The sequence below is a fragment of the Phytophthora ramorum genome (genome assembly GCF_020800215.1).
Source record: "Phytophthora ramorum isolate Pr-102 chromosome Unknown Phyram_PR-102_s0004, whole genome shotgun sequence".
NCBI lineage: Eukaryota > Oomycota > Peronosporomycetes > Peronosporales > Peronosporaceae > Phytophthora > Phytophthora ramorum.
The window spans coordinates 468,163-487,852 of record NW_027150650.1 but is presented as its reverse complement, the minus strand read 5'-3'; the positions used below and the strand labels follow the sequence as shown (position 1 = coordinate 487,852).

At 56.4% G+C, this 19,690-nt stretch overlaps 7 protein-coding genes across 7 annotated transcripts; 4 read left to right on the top strand and 3 right to left on the bottom strand.

The window, feature by feature from the left end:
* Positions 1–1,244: 1,244 nt before the first annotated feature.
* On the bottom strand, positions 1,245–2,465 carry KRP23_4858 (uncharacterized protein; the record flags this gene model as incomplete). Its single annotated transcript, XM_067889864.1, has 1 exon — positions 1,245–2,465. One exon carries the CDS (start codon positions 2,463–2,465, stop codon positions 1,245–1,247), a length of 1,221 nt encoding a protein of 406 aa, XP_067746460.1.
* Positions 2,466–3,755: 1,290 nt separating this feature from the next.
* On the top strand, positions 3,756–4,417 carry KRP23_4857 (Actin-related protein 2/3 complex subunit 3; the record flags this gene model as incomplete). Its single annotated transcript, XM_067889863.1, has 3 exons — positions 3,756–4,029; positions 4,096–4,203; positions 4,275–4,417. The coding sequence occupies 3 exons, from the start codon at positions 3,756–3,758 to the stop codon at positions 4,415–4,417; spliced, it is 525 nt and encodes a 174-aa protein (XP_067746459.1).
* A 216-nt stretch (positions 4,418–4,633) lies between these two features.
* On the bottom strand, positions 4,634–5,512 carry KRP23_4856 (Coatomer subunit epsilon-1; the record flags this gene model as incomplete). Its single annotated transcript, XM_067889862.1, has 1 exon — positions 4,634–5,512. One exon carries the CDS (start codon positions 5,510–5,512, stop codon positions 4,634–4,636), a length of 879 nt encoding a protein of 292 aa, XP_067746458.1.
* A 158-nt stretch (positions 5,513–5,670) lies between these two features.
* KRP23_4855 (uncharacterized protein) lies at positions 5,671–5,966 on the bottom strand (the record flags this gene model as incomplete). The annotated part of the gene is made up of 2 exons (XM_067889861.1): positions 5,671–5,736; positions 5,811–5,966. 2 exons carry the CDS (start codon positions 5,964–5,966, stop codon positions 5,671–5,673), a joined length of 222 nt encoding a protein of 73 aa, XP_067746457.1.
* A 432-nt stretch (positions 5,967–6,398) lies between these two features.
* On the top strand, positions 6,399–7,586 carry KRP23_4854 (Diacylglycerol O-acyltransferase 2; the record flags this gene model as incomplete). Its single annotated transcript, XM_067889860.1, has 1 exon — positions 6,399–7,586. One exon carries the CDS (start codon positions 6,399–6,401, stop codon positions 7,584–7,586), a length of 1,188 nt encoding a protein of 395 aa, XP_067746456.1.
* Positions 7,587–7,763: 177 nt separating this feature from the next.
* On the top strand, positions 7,764–8,873 carry KRP23_4853 (Eukaryotic translation initiation factor 3 subunit M; the record flags this gene model as incomplete). Its single annotated transcript, XM_067889859.1, has 1 exon — positions 7,764–8,873. One exon carries the CDS (start codon positions 7,764–7,766, stop codon positions 8,871–8,873), a length of 1,110 nt encoding a protein of 369 aa, XP_067746455.1.
* An 887-nt stretch (positions 8,874–9,760) lies between these two features.
* KRP23_4852 ((R,R)-butanediol dehydrogenase) lies at positions 9,761–10,765 on the top strand (the record flags this gene model as incomplete). The annotated part of the gene is made up of 1 exon (XM_067889858.1): positions 9,761–10,765. The coding sequence occupies one exon, from the start codon at positions 9,761–9,763 to the stop codon at positions 10,763–10,765; it is 1,005 nt and encodes a 334-aa protein (XP_067746454.1).
* Positions 10,766–19,690: the final 8,925 nt, after the last annotated feature.

Sequence of the window (19,690 nt, the reverse complement as noted above, 5' to 3'; positions counted from 1 at the left end):
GGTTGTCGATAGCGTGAGTGTTCGCAGTCCCTATTAGCGGGTCTTTTGCTTGCATCCACAGGATTGCAAGTTCCTGCTGCAACGCAATGACGTCCTGCTTGAGCAATTGGTCCATGAATGGCGTACTGCCATGCCCTGGTGTGAGAATGTGCACAGCACGCTCGCAGTTCTGTTGTAGTCGCTGGCCGATGTAGCAGCGGTACTCGCCGCACTCGCCGTACTCGACTATTACGTCGGTAGACGAATGAGAGATGTTTTCTGCTAGCGCAGACAACACAGGACTCGAAACAAGTGGGTTGTTTCACTAATGACAAATTGTGTGTCCACACGTGGCAAACTTGTCCTCTGCAGTGTCACCCATACCATGACGCCGATAGGAGAACGGCCAGTAACTGCGGTCCCAGAGGAAAATGTGATCTCCGAGACGCAGCGTCTTGGTCTGGAGTTTGAGCGAGTTTGCACTGCTTGCTGCTCACGAATTTGTTAGGAAAAGCGGCGCAGGAGGTCTGTTGCAACCCCATTGAAGCTCATGATTTGATGAGGCCCGTCCGAGCCTCGTCGAGAATTGAATCTGCTTGGTGATTCAAGATGCACGGTCGATTCGCATGTGTCGGACTGAGTGCTGCGCAGGAAGATAGCGGACTTGATGTACTTGTGGTTTTCAAGCCTGGGAACTGCGACGGGTTCACTGAGTGCAGCATCACGAAGCCAAGAAGAGCAGTTTACTTCAAGTACATGTCTTGCATTCGAGGTAAGTATATGTTGCTCGACTTCATTCCTATGAAAAAAAGTCAAAATGCTGAGCGTCGAGAGCAGCTTGGATAACGAAACGCCTTCGCGTACCACTTGCAGCGATCTGCGTCCGATCGGCAAGAACAAGACAGTCCATGGCTCTTGATAAATTATGGAGAACAGCTTCTTCTCCGCTGGATGCGTCACGGCCGGTTGAATACAATCTGGTGCCTATGCCAGACGCTCACTCCAAAACTTCTTCAATTAAAATACAAATCGCTGACGATCCCTGCCGCGCTGCGTCAATCCATTGTCGACCTGTGCTCTGAGTCCAAGCCTGTCGAAGAGGCTGGTCAGAGCCTTTCAGCTGTTATGGATTCATAATGCCGCGATCGCGCTGATAGCCAAATTGCAATACGCCAAAACTGCGGGCTTGCCTGCTCACTGCGTTGCCTGAGGCTGCTGCGCGTTCAGCTCGTTTGGTAGACGACGAGTTTCAGAAACCTGTCCGTTCATACCGATTCAACCAGTGGTGGCAACGCGGCCACCGCTGCTGCTCGCTCCGTCGTGGGGGTCGTGGTGGAGGATGTGGGCGACGACTTGATGAGCTCGGCCGCCTTATAGTCTCGCATACTCTGCGACTCCGTGTACTGGATGGACTTTTCGTGGTTGTACGTGCGCGTAACCTGGTGGATGTCCGGCGGCGTATACGCCTCGGCAGGTCCGTCACAGGCCACAAACTCGACGCGCGCCGCGTCGCCGCGCATGCTCACGTCCAGCAACAAGCCGTCGTCACGCGCGCCCACGTACCGTCTGTGCTGGTTCATACTTCTTAGGTAGCCCAGCGTCGAGTACTCCCACGTCAAGCCCGACTTGCCTCGCACGCTCATGGGCTCCTTCATGCGCAAGTCGCGGAAGCACGAGAACGTCGAGCGACTGAACATGTAGCAACCTGACTCTTCGTGGAAGAAGCGCACGCGGATGCTGTTGTAGCCCCGCGCGTAACACTCGAGGCGAAAGGCTGTGCGGCCGCACGTCGTCGGATCGTCGCCCTGCGGCACGATGCCAACCGTTGCGTCCGCCTGCACCTGCGCGTAGTGGTTGCCCCTGACGCGCAAAAAGACCTTGGAGCCTGAGAGCTTGAGCACGTTGAGCACGACGGAGCGTGAGATGGCCTTGATTTCCTCCACCTCAGTCACGAGCGCGTCCACGTCCTCCTTCACGAGGCGCTTCTCGAAGGGCACGCGGCCCTTTACCTTGGTGAGCGTCTGCTTGCACCACTGCTCGCCGGTCATACACCAGTGGGCCGCATGCTCGCAGTTCTGCGTAAATATGTTAAAGTCGCCCCTGCCCAGACCTAGCAGGAACTTGCAGCGCGCCAGCACCACCTCGGGCAGATCGGCCTTGCTCAGGTGCACCTCGCCCCAGCGGGACAGCACCTCACGCAGGCCCGACGTGTGGTACTCCACGAGGCGCAGGTGCTTGTGCTTGCGATTGTCCAGGAACTCCTCGAGCGTCGAGATGCGGAAGCATGAGTCCGCTTGCGCCTCCTGAAATCCCTCGAGCGGGCTCCACACGTGGCACACGCGGACGTCGGCGGGCGACGCGCCCGAGGCCCAAACAATGCCGTGGTGCTGGTACGAAATGGGCCAGCGGCTGTAGTCCCAGATGCACACGTGGTCGCCCGGCCGCAGCGACGCCACGTTCAGCACGCGCGTGTACATGTTGCCCATGGTCCGTTGCCTGAAGGGAATGCGCCCGTCCTGCTGACCTGTTGCCGGGAGATTAAACAGAGACCACTGAAATCACTCCAAGCGAGAGTGGGGCCTGCACAGAGAAAGCGAAAGTGACCAATGCGGCACGGCACTGCAGATGGGTTTCTAAGCTGTGTGGTGCACAAGAGCTGATGTGATCCGCGACGCCCTGTCATATGGCATTACTCGCTCTGCAGTGGATCCCATACGACCTGAGGCTGGAAACATCCTACGCAAGCGTATAAGCCTGCGTTACCGCATCTGGGCTGAATGGGTGCCTCGCTAATCTGTTCCCCGAGGACGAGGGTTCAGGCGTGAGACATGCCGCCAGACTCGAGGGGCATTGAAGCGGTCGACATACACAGCCACTTCGACACACTCATACAAACTTCAAGCCTGAGGCGGGGGATAGCGACCAGCACCGGCATTTTGCCCATGCCTGGAAGTCCCAACAACAAGTCCACTCGTCACCCGTTGAGCCTCACCAACGGACCTTCCAACACGAGAAACTCTCTTTTAAAATATCCAGGCGCCACGCCTACGAGATCGCTGCAAGAGCCGCTGTGACTTGATAGTCGGTGTTGCAACAACGGTTGCAGCGCTCGTTGACTGTCGCGGGTGTGAGTAAAGCTCTCTTCGGAAGCACATTTCGTAACGACCACAGCCGAACAGGTTCATTAAATGAACCATTCCACTCAACTTTAGTGTCTACAATGACAGACGTTGCTTGCAGACATCGTCTGACACTGTGAACTCAATGGCTGTTGACGTGGCGCCACGGGATCGATCAGAGACGTGTGCCAGTTTTCGCCATTTCATGGTGGGAGTTACAGTATCAAGTCTCCTACTTCGAGGAACGAGTCTAAAGCCACTAACACCGCTCCATTGGGAAGCTTAGCTAATACATGGAGTAAGTCTTGCCATAATCTTTGGCGACACGTACGTAAATAATTGCCAACCACGTTCAGGGGAGTTCAAAAGGGATCGGCTGGGACCACGACGCAATCCCCTGGTGAACACATTTCTCGACGAGCGAGGAATTAACAAAGTGCCGTATAAACAGCACTTGCTTCAAGGCCACGGTAGCACTTCCGGAAGTAGGTATTTTAATACCTACTACTATTAACATAGTACGGCTCTAAAAATGATGTGGCCCACGTATATATCGGTGTCTTCCACACCAATGTGATGTTCGTTTACACCACTCTTCCGGATCAGCCTGTTCTGCGTCGCATACTCGCTCTTCTCTTCGAGGTGACCGATCTGACAATGCCGGCGTATCACTCGTCGCTCAACGAGCTGCAGACGCAGGAGGCGTGCGGCTGCGCCATCTTGCCCATCAAGACGCGCGCGCGCGGGCCGGCGCCCCCCGCGCCCGAAGACCAGGAGGACGTCGTGGACGAGATCCTCACGCTCTTCCGCGCCAACGTGCTGTTTACCAACTTTGAGATCAAGGGCGGCGCCGACCGCGTGCTCATCTACGGCACGCTCTTCGTGCACTTATGCCTCAAGAAGTTGGACCGATGCACCACCAAGGCGGACGGTGCGGTGGTCCAACGTTGCAGCTATAGTGGACTGCATCTTCTAACACGCTAATATTGACTTGCAGCTACGCGAATCCTGCAGCAGACGGCGGTGGACGCGTTCGCGATCCCCGGCGACTCGGGATTCCCGCTGGGCGGACTGGTACGCGCGCCGTCGAGTGCGAACGAAGCAGGTTGGGGAATGTTGTTGGGGGGCGGTGAAGTGATGTTTTGTGCTCACGGTTGTGGCGTTTTGCGTTGGTAGAAATGATTCGCGGGTTCTTCAAGCAGCTTCGTGAGGCGATCGCGTTCCGTCTGGTGGACCAGGTCTTCCCCAATGGAGAGAAGAGCAAGTGGTGGATGTTCTTCGCCAAGCGAAAATTCATGAACAAGGAGCTGACGCGTTAGAAGTTGGCCCGACAGCACCGCGGAGCGTCACTTTACGCAACATTCCCCACACTAATACAGAAACAATAATGCGCGTGGGGAGGTAGATGTCGCCATTTTGAGGTGGAATTTACTCGTCCGAACCGAATGCACGTATGCAGAAGCTGTTTGCTCTCTTCCAAATTGGTTTTACCACGTACATATGCAGGTGTCAAGTCATGAGCTCTCGTGACCACTCTACGCAAAGGTGGCGGCCATCTCCGAGAAGCCTCGGTCCAGTAGCACGTAGTTTTCGAGCCAGGCACTGGCCGGCGCCACCTGCTGCAGCTGCAAAATGTATTGGTGCGTGGGCTTGTTCAGGTGCGCGCTGACGGCGATGAGGTTGATGAGCGTGTCCTCGTTGCTCGGGTCCTTCTGGGCGGCTTCGAGCAGCAGGCGCTCGGCCTCGGTGTGGTTCCGGAGCGCCATGAAGGCGGCGGCCGCACCGTTCAGCAGCAGCGGTGTGGCGCCGAACCTATCGGCGAGCTCCTGGAAGTGCAGCGTGGCCTCGTCGGCCTTGTCGCCGCCCTGTAGCGTGAGCGTCCAGGCCTGCGCCAGCTGCGTGAGCGTCGAGTCCTCCTCGATGCGCTTCATCTCGAGCACCGTCTTGTGGGCCAGGTCCACGCGGTCCATCTGAAGGTATAGGTGGACGATATACAGCATGTGCTCGAGCGATCCGCCGCGCGTGAGGGCGGACAGCGCGTCCGAGAGTTTCCCCTCGCGCGCGTAGATCTGGCCGGCGATCAGCAGCAGGTGCGCGTTCTCGCCGCTCGTGGGGTCGCCTAGCCACTCCTTGAGAGTCAGGTCGATCATCTCCTTGTCGCCTTGCCCGCTGAGGTATGTGGCCCATAGCTTCATGGCGCTCAGCGCGATGGGCGTGTGCCCCGTGTCCGGCACGTTCTGCAGCACCACGGAGAAGTTGCCCAGCGCCAGCTGCGCGCGGTACACGTACACGTCACGCTCGTGGCGCAGCGCCTCAGATACGTGGGTGAGCATGGCGCCCTCGCTCAGCGCATTCTGGTAGTTGCCCACCCACAACTGGTTCTTCAGCGTAAAGAGGTCGTCCGGTTCGGCCATGGTTGATGGAATACTGGGGGCTTGGATTCTCGCCACGTAGAAGAGCGTCTTAGTGGCAGGACGCTGGATAAAGCAAATTGACATTATACTGGAAAGTACAACTGGATGGCCAACTTCAACATTGACGGCAAGTTATCTGTGCTAACGCTACGTCAGGCCTAGGCGAACTCGGCTCGACGGGCGCTCCAGTTAGAGACGTTGGTGTCTGGCTCGATGCTCCACTCCTGGACGTCAAACACGGGGAGAGTCAGATTCATTGCCAGGCAGCGTACGATTCACAGGCCGACGCGGGGCTCACTGGTACTAGCGGACCCATTTCCTCGTCGCTGTAGTCCCAGCTGAAGCCCTTGGTCATCGTCGGCGCTAGGTAAACGGCGACGAGCACGAAGGCCCGTGCGAGCCGCCCCAGTAGAGCATCTCCCATCTGAACAAGCGGGTAGGGCGTGAATGCCATCTCGGACGCAGATTCGCAACTGATGCGCTTCGGTGCTTGCCTCTTCAAGCGCGAGCGCCTCCGCCCGTCCCAGGCCGTCACGCTTCCATTGGGAGACCACAAGATGGCCGCTAATCTGTGGTGATCGAGTTGACGCCAAAGGAGACTTATATTCACCAGCATGGGAGACTTGGACTCCAACGTGAAAATGCCGACGGGGTTGGCAGGTTGAAGTTGTTGCCGTCATCGCCCCCGCTCGGGCGATGCAATCAACGAGCAACGCCCGCAAATCCACGCCATTGGCCTCGTCTCTATTCTGTGAATACAACGGGTGCCGTGACCGAGATCTGGAGAGGATCCACTGGGGTGCAGCCACGCACGCGCCAGGAAGCACTGCCTCCATCTGGCGAGGACAGTGCATCGAGGTCGACGTCATTCGTGAAAATCGGCGCCATGTCGCCAGTGATCGGGGCCCTCAAGAACGCGGCATGTGGACGCACATCGGCCTGGCCCGACAACAATGCGCGGCCGGAGCTGAGCACGCTGCAAGGTCGCGTGCTGCGGCATCTTCAGCTCTGGCTTCTCTACGGCCTCTGGGTCGTCGGCCTGGGCTTCTTCGTCGTCATGTGGATAATGTCCTTCCTCTGCATCGCTCGATGGGTCTGGACCACCGTCATGAACGCCAACGCAACGCCACTCCCGTTTATCGTGCAGCTCTTTCTGGGTGTCGTCGCAATGCACGAGAGCTATCACTACTTGACGCGGAGCTCGCTTCATCAATGGCCGTCCATACGGCGGTTGATGCGCTACATCTTCCTGCACTACCCGTACTTCCGTCTCAACGTGACGGTGTTCGAAGAGCGTGAGAAAATCGGAAGGAACTTGCGCAAAGTTGGGCAAACAAATGGAGAAGAGCTTATGAACGAGACGGTCGCTGCCATCAAAGCAGTCGAAGAAAACGACACGTCTCCGTTCGTCCAGCCGAACGATCGGTCCATGTTTGCTTTCCACCCGCACGGTGTGCTCTCCAACGGGTTCGCCATTAACGGCGCACATCACATGACCTTCAAGCGCGCCGACTGCCGGTGGCTCGTCGCTGAGAACCTCTTTTGGTTCCCCATGCTACGTGATGTTCTCAACTGGATGGACTTTGAAAGCGTTGGCAAGGCCACTTTTGCGCGCGTCATGCCCACAGGGCAGAACGTAAGTTTGATCCCTGGCGGGTTCGAGGAAGCCACACTGTACAAGCGCGGCAAGCACCGCGTCTACCTCAAGAAGCGCTTCGGCTTCATTAAGATGGCTCTGCAGTACGGCTACAAGGTGCATCCGGTGTACACATTCGGTGAGGAATACGCATATCACACGTTTCCGAGCTTGCTGAAACTTCGTCTCAAACTGAACGAGTTCAAGCTGCCTGGTGTCGTATTTTTCGGACGCCTTAACTGCTGTTACCTGCCGAGAACCGACGTCGATCTTATCACGGTCGTGGGTAAGCCGTTGGAAGTGCCTCATATCGAGAATCCGACGCGAGAGGACGTCCAGAAGTATCACGAACAGTATACGGCGGCATTGCAGCAGCTCTTTGATAAGTACAAGAGCACGTATGCGGTGGACCCGAACGCCAAGCTGGAAATTTACTAGTCCATTTGCCGCATTCCTTAGCTCTTCTTGTCGATCAATCGTTTAGGCTAGTGCAACCGACAAAAACCAACATGGATACACTGAAATCATGGATACAGTGTGCATCCTTAGGAGTACTGCCCCATGATACCTCGTTTATATTGACTGGCCCGCGACTCCAATCCCCAAGTCGTCACCATGGCCTCGGACCTCGTCGCGTACGTCAACAAGCTGCTGCCGGGCGCCACGCCCTTGGACCTGTCGGCGGACATCAAGAAGAAGGACTGGGCGCCCGTCGTGGCCGCCGTCAGCCCCAAGCTGCCGCAGTTGCTGACGCTCACAGCCGAGACGGACGTGGAAGGCGCCTTCGCGCTGCTGTGGGACGTTGTCCTGGCGCTGCCGGAGCCGCAGGCCCAGGCACTGCAGCTCCTGCAGGTCGTGAAGGGCGAAGCGCAGACCAGCCCCGTGCTGCGGCTCCGCGTGGCCGCCAGCCTGTTCAACAAGGCCAAGGGGCAGCCCCAGGTGCAGCTCCAGGCGCTGCTTGACGTCATCTCGCTGGCTGCGAGCTCCGGCAACGTGGAGCTTGTGGCCCCGTACCTCTCGCAGGTGGAGACGCTGCTGGACACGCAGAAGCTCAGCGTGGACGAGCGCCGCGTGCTGCTGCTGGCCGTGGCCGACGTGCTGGAGCAGAGCGGCGACAAGCTCAAGGTGCTGGTCGTGCTCGACAAGTTCCTCGCGACCTTTGAGCAGGGACAGGTGGCCAAAGACCAGGCCGCGCGAGCCGCCCAGATCGTGTTGCAGAACCCCGTGGCCAGCTTCCTGGCCCGCGTGGACTTGGCCGCTAGCGCGGTTGTGCAGGCCTCGCTCCAGGGCTCCAAGCTCCTGGAGCTGCTGGACATTGTGTCCACCAAGACTCTCAAGGAGTTCACAGCCTTCCAGAAGAGCGCGGGCGGCGTCTTCACTGAGAACGGCCTGCAGGAGGCCGAGGTCGCCGACACCATGCGTCTCTTCACGCTGTGCACGCTGCCCACCGGCTTCCAGGACATCCCGTACGCTGACGTGGCCGCCGCGTTGGATGTGGACGAGGAGGACGTGGAGAAGTGGGTGGTGCGCGCCATCACGGCCGGCCTCGTGAACGCCAAGATCGATCAGCTCGCCCGCACCGTGACCATCTCGCGCTCGCTGCAGCGCCGCTTCGGCGCCGAGCAGTGGAAGGAGATGGACGCCAAGCTGCAGCTGTACAAGAAGAACGTCGGTGGTCTGCTGGATATTATCAGGAACGCGCGCCGTGCTCAGGAGCAGCAGTGAGCGGAGCCCAGCAGGGAAAACGCAGCGGTGTGGGGCGAGGCAGCCGCGAGGTTTGAGCGTCCCCCGTTTCAGCGATGCAGCAGACCGACAGAGTGCATGCCATGCTAGACGTGGTGGCGTAAATTTGAAATGCACTCTTGGAGAAGCACATTGTCGGGACCAAGGCGTTCGTATTCGTTGCAGGCATAGCATTAGGATTGCAGCGTCATGTTTCGATGGTGGGGTGCAATCTATGTTTTGCTTTACGATCTCTGCCCACAATCTCATGCTGCAGCCAGCACTATGTAATACTCAAGCTTCGACTGAACCAAGTTACTTTGAAGTAACTCCTGGGGTGCTTTTCTACGGCCTCCCGCAGTGTTTTTTTCTGCCTCGCACCGATGTAGATCTGACTACCGTCGTTAGTGATTGAGCACCCACCGAAGAGAACGTCACGCGCAATATTCTCCAGAAACTCTTCTGCACGCCGTAAAGTCCGTGGCGAAGACGAGCGTAGCCCGAAATCTTTGTTGACGCTCACACCGCGGTTTGCGTGCATCCGTCTATCCACTCACATGCCAATATGCATGGAACTTACGAAAGTACACGTATTTCCATGTTATGACTAAGTTATCGAATACGTTGAAGTACCTTTTGCTTGGCGAAAGTTTACTCTCGCTGTGAGGAGTTGGTTTTGCAGGCAATCTTGTGGGTCATCAGGTGGTACTTTCATCGGAAGGGCCAAAACGATAGCTTTATCATTAGGAAGCATCGGATCCTCGCAAAGGAGATAATCATACCTCCTAGCGTAATGTAGCAGTTCCACATTGAAGAGCTCACTTGCAATTTCGACTTGCACTACACACCACCTCAACCAAAACCAAGCCTCGCTCCTCGCCGCTTTCACGATGGCTCAAGTTGTCAAAGTCCACGGCCAGGGAGACGTGCGTCTCGAGGCGTATGAACGTCCTGCCACAGGCCCTCGCGACGTTGTGGTGAAGCTCAAGGTGGCCGGCATCTGTGGCTCCGACCTCTTGTACATTCGCATTGGTGGAATCCCTCCTGGGAAAGTCACTGCGATCGGTCACGAGGCGGCTGGCGTCGTCATGGAGGTCGGCAGTGAAGTTGAGGACATCGTGGTCGGCATGCGCGTAGTTGTGAACCCTATGGAGACACCAAGCAACATTGGTTCGGGAGGTCCTGAAGGTGCTTTCACGCAAGAGCTGCTGGTACGCGACGCCGAGCTCGGTAAATCGGTGCTGCCCATTCCTGATGAAATCTCGTTTGAGGTTGCAGCGCTGTGCGAGCCGCTGGCCGTCGCCATGCACGGCGTAAACCGAGCCAATGTCAAGGCAGGAGACAAGGTCGTCGTCTTCGGTTGCGGACCCATTGGTCTGGGCATGATTCTGTGGCTTGTGGATCGCGGTGTGACCGACGTGATCGCACTCGATTTGGCGGAGGAGCGATTGGAGCGAGCTCGCGCTCTTGGCGTGCGTGCTGCCTTTGATCCTACCAAAATTGACCTTCGCGAGGAGCTCGCGAAATTGCACGGTGAGGTCCCGAGCTACAACCGTCTTGGTGTTGGCACAGACGCCTTCATTGACGCTGCCGGCGCGCCCAACATCCTATCGGACGTCATTGCAATGGCCAAATTCCATTCTCGTATGGTGATCACTGCAGCTCACATGAAGCCTCTCCAGTTTCCCGTGGGGCGCATGCTTACGAGTGAAATGACCATCACGACCGCGGTAGGCTACCCAACCGAGATGCCGGAAGTGATGGCAGCCATGCCGCGCCTCAAAGCCGAGATTGCCTCGCTGATTAGCCACCGCCTCGCTTTCCAGGATATCTTGGATGGTTTGAAGATTGCTGGCACCTCTTCATCCGCCAAGGTCATTCTTGAGTTTGACTAGGCAGTACTACGGTAGCGAACTTGCCTTCGGCCCCAGTAAAACATTCAAAAAGCAGTTTGTTTGTTGTAAGAACCGCTGTCTGTGTAGATCTCAACGTTGGCCTCAGGGCCGGTCTTGTGGAACGAAAGTGAGAGATGTCTATGGCTGGACAATGGCTTTTTAGGGCTAGAGATTAAAGAAAACGAAATGGCAAGAAGTGCAATTCATACGCCGCCTCGTCGCACTCGTCGTCCATCAGGAGTCCGGGCACGTCCAAGACCGTGGAGAACTGGAAGCGTGGCAGCACGTAAAACACACACAGTGCGCCCCAGTTCGGCACCAAGTACGTCCCAGTGGAAATCACCAGACGCAGTGACTGCTCGAACAGCCCGCCGTTGTCATCGAAGAACATGCTATCGCACTCGCGCGTTTTGCCTGCACAACAGTCACGTTTAGTTCTTGAAGCATGTACGTCGAGCCCAAGTTCTTACCGCCGACACCAAGAGAGAGATACGCGTCTACCGCAAGTTGCAAGCTAGTGCTCACGAGGTTACACTGTTCACGCAAGCAATAAACGTAGAGAAGCACGCACAAGTCCGTCGTGTTAGCTATCAAGAGAAAACTGTGCCAGAAAGAGACTCTGTCAGCGGGCGCACTTACGATCAGAAGAACCCAAATCCGTCCTTCATCCCAGAGCAGCTCGAACTCACGTTTGATCGAATCAAGGTGCGCCTGAGCCGTGCGCGTCTCAAACGTCTCTGCATGGCGGGCTCCATCGAACGCGACCGTGCTGTAGTTGCCCGTGCCTTGTAAACCAAACTGCCAGCTCGGAGTACCCGCTGCGGCACTGCTGTCACCATCGCTTGACGCTACAGATGAACATTACCGCGGCTATCTATCTCAACTTGCCAGTTGTTTTGCACGGCAACAGACCACATGTGTTCGTCAAACTCAACGGCGTGTGCTCCAACAATAGGACCACGCAATACAACAGTATGTTCCCAATTCAACGTCATTCCCCCCCCACTCCAATTGCAGCTTCCCATCGTCAACACGGTTCCATCGATAATCGCTACCTTCCAGTGCATGAAAAGTCTGGGGCCTGCGTGATATACGTTGACCCCGTTTTCAACCAGTTTTTTTTTTTATCATAGCTGCACTTTTCTCGGTGACTTGTGCCCGATCAACGAGAACACGAACCGTGACACACTGGGAGGCCCGGATGATAGCGTCGGTCAGTTCCGGATGCGACAAGATGAACATAGCGATCAATCTACTGAGGTCTCTGCGCCGTCGAGCAAATCAATGAGCTTCTGAGGTGCAGCTTGGTCGCGAGAAAACCAGTAGTCTACAACTGCAGTTTGTAGTCTACCCAATATGTCCTGCTCCATGCGGCCAAATACTCGACGGTCGACCCCCATTATCCTTGCGATGTCCTTGAGCGATAGGGTTTCCGTGACGCAAAGACCTCGTGTCAGCATTTCCACCACGAAACGCATGGGGGTCCACCGAGGGGGTTTACCTGACTTGGACTCGTCTTGGCTGGGCTGGGCGTGGACGATGGCGTCGATCGTGCTGCAGGCGTGTCCCGTGCAGCTGGGTCATTCTCTCCTTATTCACAGCCTCTCCAAAGCTTATAATAAATTATGTCGACGCATGACCTCCGTCCTCCTGAAATAATAATGGCTCGGAAAGGCCGATCCTCGACGCTGCTGTTTAACTGGCTCGGAACGTCGCAAAGTGGGCAACTTATCCTGCAGTGTAGGATAAGTTGCCCACTTTCGAATTCCCGAGCCAATTAATACAGCAAAATCCGAAAAGTGGGCAAAAAATCCTCCGCGTGTATTGACACGTCAAAGCGAGTGGCAATAGTTACTGTACCTGAAACTATGGCCACCCGGGGCAAAAATTCCTGCACGTCTATTGACACCGACTCGAGATTGGCCGTAAAAGTGCACCCTCCACAATAATAAAAAATAGACTTGGACACCTGCGATTTTTGCATTTTAAACTTTTTTTAATGAATCAAGTGGAAAAATGGCAAAAGTGATCGCCACACCTTTGCCGGTCCAAAGTGGTGCTAGTCCAGAGCAATTTTTGCGGTGAAGTAAACCAAAAATCACAGTGTAATTTCATGCCACTTAACCAATTTGTGTACGAAACTTTAACACACTACACTCCTGGCCAAAAGTATACGAACACCCCTACTTTTACGAATAACTCGGCTTCTAGCCAGAGTTGAAGGCTGCGCGTTGGATATGTTTTGTGGAATACTGTAAGCGTTTGTTGGTTTGGACTAACGCTGCGGATTTCAGCTTCTGCTGGGTACCTCACATACTAAAAAACCACTTTTGGCTGGTGGCCAAAATATACGAACAGAAAGCACTGAACAACATCCCATACAAATTCCTATATTGATGATGGGTGCAGGAATGATGGTAACTAGTAGTGGGTCTTGTTGCCCTTCCTTTCGATGACTTCGATGCACCTGCGAGGCATGGAATTGATCAGCGTCGAAATAGTCTCCGCAGATATGTTGTCCCAAGCCGTGTACAGTGCCTTTGTCAGAGAGGTCACGCTATCGTATTGCCTTCCATTGCGGTAAACATCCCGGGACATGATTGTCCAGAGGTTTTCGATTGGATTAAGGTCGGGCTGCAGCGGGGCTGCCGTAGCTTGCGTCAGAGGAAGACGTAGACTCTCAGAGTCTTAGTTCGATTGTAAACCTAGGTTCTATACCAGAACCAAGTACAGTCTGTAGATATGCGATCTACAGACTCCTAGAGTTATTAATACCTTAAATAAGGCTAATAGACACTAGACTTCAAAACGTGAACTGATTTTTATTGTTGTTATTCGCGGCAGGGCCGCCAGTGGGGTAAATGTATAACACTCACTATCTACCATAGTGGATCCTAGTAATATGCATGACGGGTGGCTGTGAGGCCACCAACCTAAGTCTCGTGTACACACACCAACTTGGGTATGCACACCATTTGTGTGAAACACACTATTCGTGTACGATACACTAACGGGTACGTGTAACCCCGTTACACCCTCCCTCACCAGACTGTTGACACCACGTGTCGACACTCGTCACTTTCCCTCATCAGAGGTGGGTCTTCAGACCTCGCTCAAGAACTTTCCAAGTTCAACAAGCGCACCACGCCCGTGGCTCATCGATGGCTGGCAGCCAGAAAGCTTCTTGGTCTGTTGACCGTACTCCACGCTCCGCGTCCTTATCTCCGGGGCACAGCCCACGACAAGCAGCAGCACTGAGTACCAACCGCAGCCCACGCTCCGCGTCTTCGCCGCCCGGGCACAGCCCGTTTAACTCGTCCGCACGTAGTGCTTCCTCGGCCGCTGGCCACAACGCATCGGCGCCTGTGGCGAGAACCACGCTCTCTGTGGCGGAGTATTACTCCAAGCAGCAGCTTAAACAAGCTCGCGTCGCTATGTCGGCCCCGAAAAGCTCGGCAGACGCGCCGAAGCCGCTTATTCGCCGCGCGAATGAAACCCTCTTTGAAGGCCTCGAAGAGGGAGAGGAGGTCGACTACGGCAGTGATACCTGCCTTCGGGAAGAGGAGGAGGAGCCTCCACGGGGTCGCACGACCGATAAGCGTGACCTACGCACGCCCAATCCGTTCGTAGAACGTAGCGACGCTGTGTCAGCTCTGACCGCGTTGCGGACAACGTCGTCACTCCCGTCGCGAGACGAGGACGAGCCTATGGAGGCCAACGTTGTCTCCAACAACCTCGACGAGGTCCAAAGCCAGCAACTGGCCGCGATGGAAGAGGCGCCCCGCGCCCAGCGTCCGATAGCACGGCCTCTGCTCCACCCGAGCCGCCGTGACTACGGCTTTGAGCCACGCGACCCCAACGAAGTGGCTCGCCTCGCGGCGTCGCAACTGTTGAATGACTATGTCATCGGGCCCGCGGCCTATTCCAACGAAGAGGTTGCTCAGCGAGAAGACCTCCGCCAGAGGTTGCTGACGCCTCAGCTTACCACTCAGCGCGAGTACCGTGAACGCCTGCAGCTCCAAGCCCGGGGGGCGTCCGTTCCGCAAATGCGGACGTATCCAGTGGTCCTACTGGCAGGCGAACGCCAGGAGCAGGATGTCGCTCAATTCGAGCTCTGGGTGGAAGGGGCTCGTAAGCTCTCTTCCATTGTCGCGCTGCAAGCTAGCTTCAAGAAGGACGACGTCCTGTTAGAGCGTCGGCTCCGGTTCGCGTTCGCGAAGTTAAAGGCGAAACGCCAACTTCCTTCGGGTTTCCAGCCCCGCCCTGCGCGGACTCCTCAACATGCTCCTCCGAGCTCTGCAGACCTTCCACAAGGTGGATCGTCGGCTGCAGCAGCCCAGGGTCGAAGCTTGAGCTCAGCTGTTGACCCCCTCGCTCCCCGACCTACTGCCGGGAAGCGGGTGACGACCGACGCGCCGGTCGCGAGCCCCCAGGGCGCCGTTGATCGTTTCGATCAAAAGCGTCCACGACGTCAGGGCAGTCTTGCCGGAGGGGTACCTCAAACTCCCATGAGTTCTGCGAGTGGAGGTACCCTCGCCACTTCACCAGATACTGGTATTGATTTTGGCGGCGACGCCGAGCCACAATCCGTTCCACATGGAAGTGGCGATTGCCCTGCTCATCGAGCAACGCCGGTGGCGGACGCTGAGTTGCACTGGGTGCATCGTTCGGAGCTTGAGGACGCTTGGAACGCGATGGGATCGCTGCGCCGGGAGGTCGTACGTCTCCGTGAGACTCTCCATCAGGCCGAGAACGCCTATGATCGCTCATGGCATGAGATTGATCAGCTCCGGGAGCACGTCGACTGGTTCGAGGCCCCAGCTGCGCTGGCGAACCGGGTCTCCGACCTTGAGCGAGGTCTGGCGAGGTTGGAGGGTCAAGTCGACCTTCTGCTGCGACTTCAGCAGGGTGCTGTGGCTGCGCCACCTGTGCACGTCCCGGTGCCAGCGCCTCCGCGCTCACCCGCGCCGGGTCCCGGTACGGCTTGGGCAAGCCCACATAAAACACCGGATGGGTGCGCATCTTCTTCGGAAGGTTGAGCGTATACGCTAGGCCCTTCTTGGCCATGACTTTGAAAGGTCCGATGAAGCGTGTGCGCAGCTTCGTCTTGAAGACCGCAGAAACTGCATGTGTAGGTAGATTTTTTGCGTTTAATAAAACCAAGTCTCCGACTGCGTAACTTTCAATGTTACCTCTGCCCCTGGCATCTGCGTTTTCCTTTTGTTGGTCTTGGCTCTCAGCCATAGCGTCACGTACGTGTCGAAAGACACTCAGACGCGTTGACAGAAACTCGTCAACCTGTTTACGAACAGTGAGAGGGCTGACATCAGCAAGCCGACCGGCTATCTCTCCCCCACCAAGCCCTGAACCACGGAGTGGTAGCGTCAACGGGACGCGAGGGTGGGTGAGGTCATTCACGTAGAACGGGGTAAAGCCTGTGGAGGCATGAACAGCATTATTCAATGCGAACTCCACGAGTGGAAGCATGGTGCTCCAACGCTTGGGCGTTTCGGCGCAAACACTGCGGAGGACGTCCTCCACGACGCGATTAACGCGCTCGGTCTGACCATCGGTCTGTGGATGATCCGTTGTGGACATGTCCAATCGGGTGCCCAGCACCTTGAAGACGGACGACCAGAACTTACCCGTGAAACGGGGGTCTCTATCCGAGACGATCGACTCGGGCAGCCCGTGCTGGCGGAAAACCCGGTCGATAAACAGCTTGGCTGTACCTTTACCATCAATGGTGTCCGGCACCACCGCTAGATGAGCCATCTTGCTCAAACGGTCGACAAAGTCCATGATGCCCGTGTTGCCATCCGAGTCCTTCGGAAGGCCGAACACAAAGTCCATACTCATGGACGCCCAACACCCAGAGGGTACAGGCAAGCTTGCCAGCGGCGCGGCCGCATGCGGGGAGGGCTTCACCCGCTGACACGTCTCACACGTGCGCACATACGTGCTCGTCCACTTGTAAAGCTTGGGCTACCAATAGGAGAGGCTCACAGAGCCATAGATCTTTTCACGACCAAGGTGGCCACTAAGCGCAGTGTCGTGTGCCTCATAGAGGATACGATATTTCAGATCCTCATCGTGAGGGACCACAATACGTGGAGTATCCTCCGGATCTGTGCTGTAATACAGCAGGCCATCATCGAGCGAATATCGATGCAGCCTCGCGCGTAAGCGCGCCGACAGCTTACAGTCCGAGTCTCCAAACTCTTTGCTCCCAAGAGCACGTAGCAGAGCGACACACATGTCGTCACGCGCATACGCAGCGCGGATCAAGTCCGTCACGGACGACGTCACAGTCGTGACATGTGATAACTCTGCGGGACAGCGCGTCCGCTAACCCGTTCTGCCTGCCAGGCTTGTACTTAACCTCGAAGTTGTACTCCGCAAAGAAGGAGAGCCAGCGGGCCATCCTCTGCGAGAGGTGAGGCGACTGAGTCGCAGTGCGTAGTGACGCATGATCAGTAAAGATGACAAATGGCTTAGAGCCTAGCAGGTGAACCCTGAATTTGACTAGAGCATACTTCATTGCAAGTAGCTCCTTGTCATGAACTGGATAGTTCTTCTCTGCAGCTTTAAGCTGGCGAGACTCAAACGCAATTACGCGTTCACGCCCTTCGGTGTCTGCTTGCAGCAGTGCACAACCGATGGCAAAGTCCGATGCGTCACAGACGACACTAAACGGACGATCGGGGTCTGGCAACGCCAGGATCGGCGCGTGTAGGAGACTCTCCTTAACCGCCTCGAAGGCAACTTGATGCTCGGTGTCCCAGGCCCACTCCGCATCCTTCTTAAGGAGATTGGACAATGGCCGAGCCATATCAGCGTAGTTCTCACTGTACTTATGCAAGTAGTTGGCGAGGCCAAGCCACTTGCGTAAGTTCTTTTGGTTCTTGGGAACCGGCCAGTCAACAATGGCTTTGACCTTAGCGGGATCCGCTCGAAGGCCGCGCTTCCCGATGAAGCACCCTAAGAAGGGGATCTCTTCAGCACCGAAGATGCATTTGGATGCGTTAGCGTACAGCTTATTAGTGCGCATGCACTCGAGCACCGCTCGCAAATGGTCTATGTGGTTGTCCACATCTGACTTCCCGTGCTCCGCACGACTGTGGACGAAAATGTCGTCGAAATATGTCTGTGCATACGCCCGATGGGGCCGGAAAAGCTGCGTCACTAGACGATTGAACGTCGCAGGCGCGTTCGACAGCCCCTGGGGCATCACCAACCACTCCCAGAGCATGCCGCTCGGGGTGCTGACCGCTGTCAGCGGAATGTCGCTCGCACGCATGAGCAACTGGTAATAACCATCGACTAAGTCGAGCGCACTGTATGCTGTGCATCCAACCATGTTGTTCTGGAGTACATCCTTCCTAGGAATAGGCGTCTGCGCCGGAATGGTGGCGGCATTGAGCTTATTGAAAGCGTGGACAATGCGCCACTTGCCGTTTGACTTTCTGACACAGAATGTCGGCGTCGAGTGCGGAGACTTGCTCTCGCGCACCATGCCCGCCTCGTGTTTCGCACGGAAGAACGCGTCAATGACGTCACACTGCTCCCTTGGCAAGGGCCACTGCCTTGTTACGCAGTATTTGGTTCCAGGGACCAGGTCAATCTCATGACGCACGCCTCGATCTGGAGGTAGGCCAGAAGGCGGATCGTTGGAAACGACATCTTGGTATTCCTTAACCAAGGGATAGTACGGATCTGAAGGATCCTTCAGGATCGCCGATCCACTACGCGCACTAAGCGCCTGCTTCGTGTCCTCCAGGACTGCTTCGTCCATAAGGGAAGACGAATTTAACTCATCTTCAGGTCGTATAATAGCGACCTCGGCTAATTCGCCCGCCTTTAAGGCCTCGCCGAACTCGGCAATTGACATTTCGTCCAGCTCTAGCAGAGCATCTGCGGCGGGAACAGCCTCAAGGCTGACGTCGCCAGCGACCTCGCCGGTCACTCCATTAACGAGTGTATATAGCTGTTCGCTATCCACCACTCCCGACACTTGCTGTGTCATAACAGACGCTTTGCGTCTCGCAGCTGCCACACGGCGTCGCTGCCGTCTCCGCGCGGAGACCATACGCCTCGGGGAGGCCTGCATATTCACACCAAAGGTGTCCTCAGGTGTTTCCACCTCTTGTTGCTTCATCGGAGCGTCGACGTCAAACTCGACATCCGGCGAGGAGCTGCATAGCTCGCAGTCCCCACCCAGTGGGTTATGTGCAACTCCACACGCATCGTTAGGGCTGGGCCCAGGATGCCTCGGCTCGTGGCCGACCGCGCCATCGTTGGCACGCAGCGATTCTTCGCCATCGTGGCGCTCACCGCTCAGCGGATAACGTGCCGCTCCACGCGCATCATCAGGGCTATGCCCACGATGCCTCGGCTTTCTGCCGACCATGCCATCAGCGGCCTGCAGCGATGGCTCGTTATCACAACGAGTCCCGCTCAGCGGATTACGTGCCGCTCCACGTACAGCCCCTTCGGGACTCTTGTCTACGACATCATGAGTGTCAATCAACTCCGACACGCCGATGTCTAGCACGTTGACCGTCTCGGTCCAGTGCTCGCGCCAATAGCGCTTTTGCTTCCTAACAGAGGTGGGTTCATGACTCGCCAAAGCTTCACCAGGAGGCAACCGCGTAGCGCCTAAGGTCTTAGACCTCCAATCAATCCATGGCTCATGGCGTTCCAGCCATGCCATGCCCAGGATGAGATCATATCTCGAATCCAGGTCAAGGACCAGACAGCGTTCAACGCTATCGAAGTCCAGAAACTTCACGCCAAGGTTCACAGCAACCTTGGACACCGTAACACGGGTTCCCGTCGCGAGACGGACAGTGATAATATCACTCGTACGCGCTACCAGCGCATCGGCATACTGCCGACTTCCTTCCATCGTGGAGCGTCGAGCAT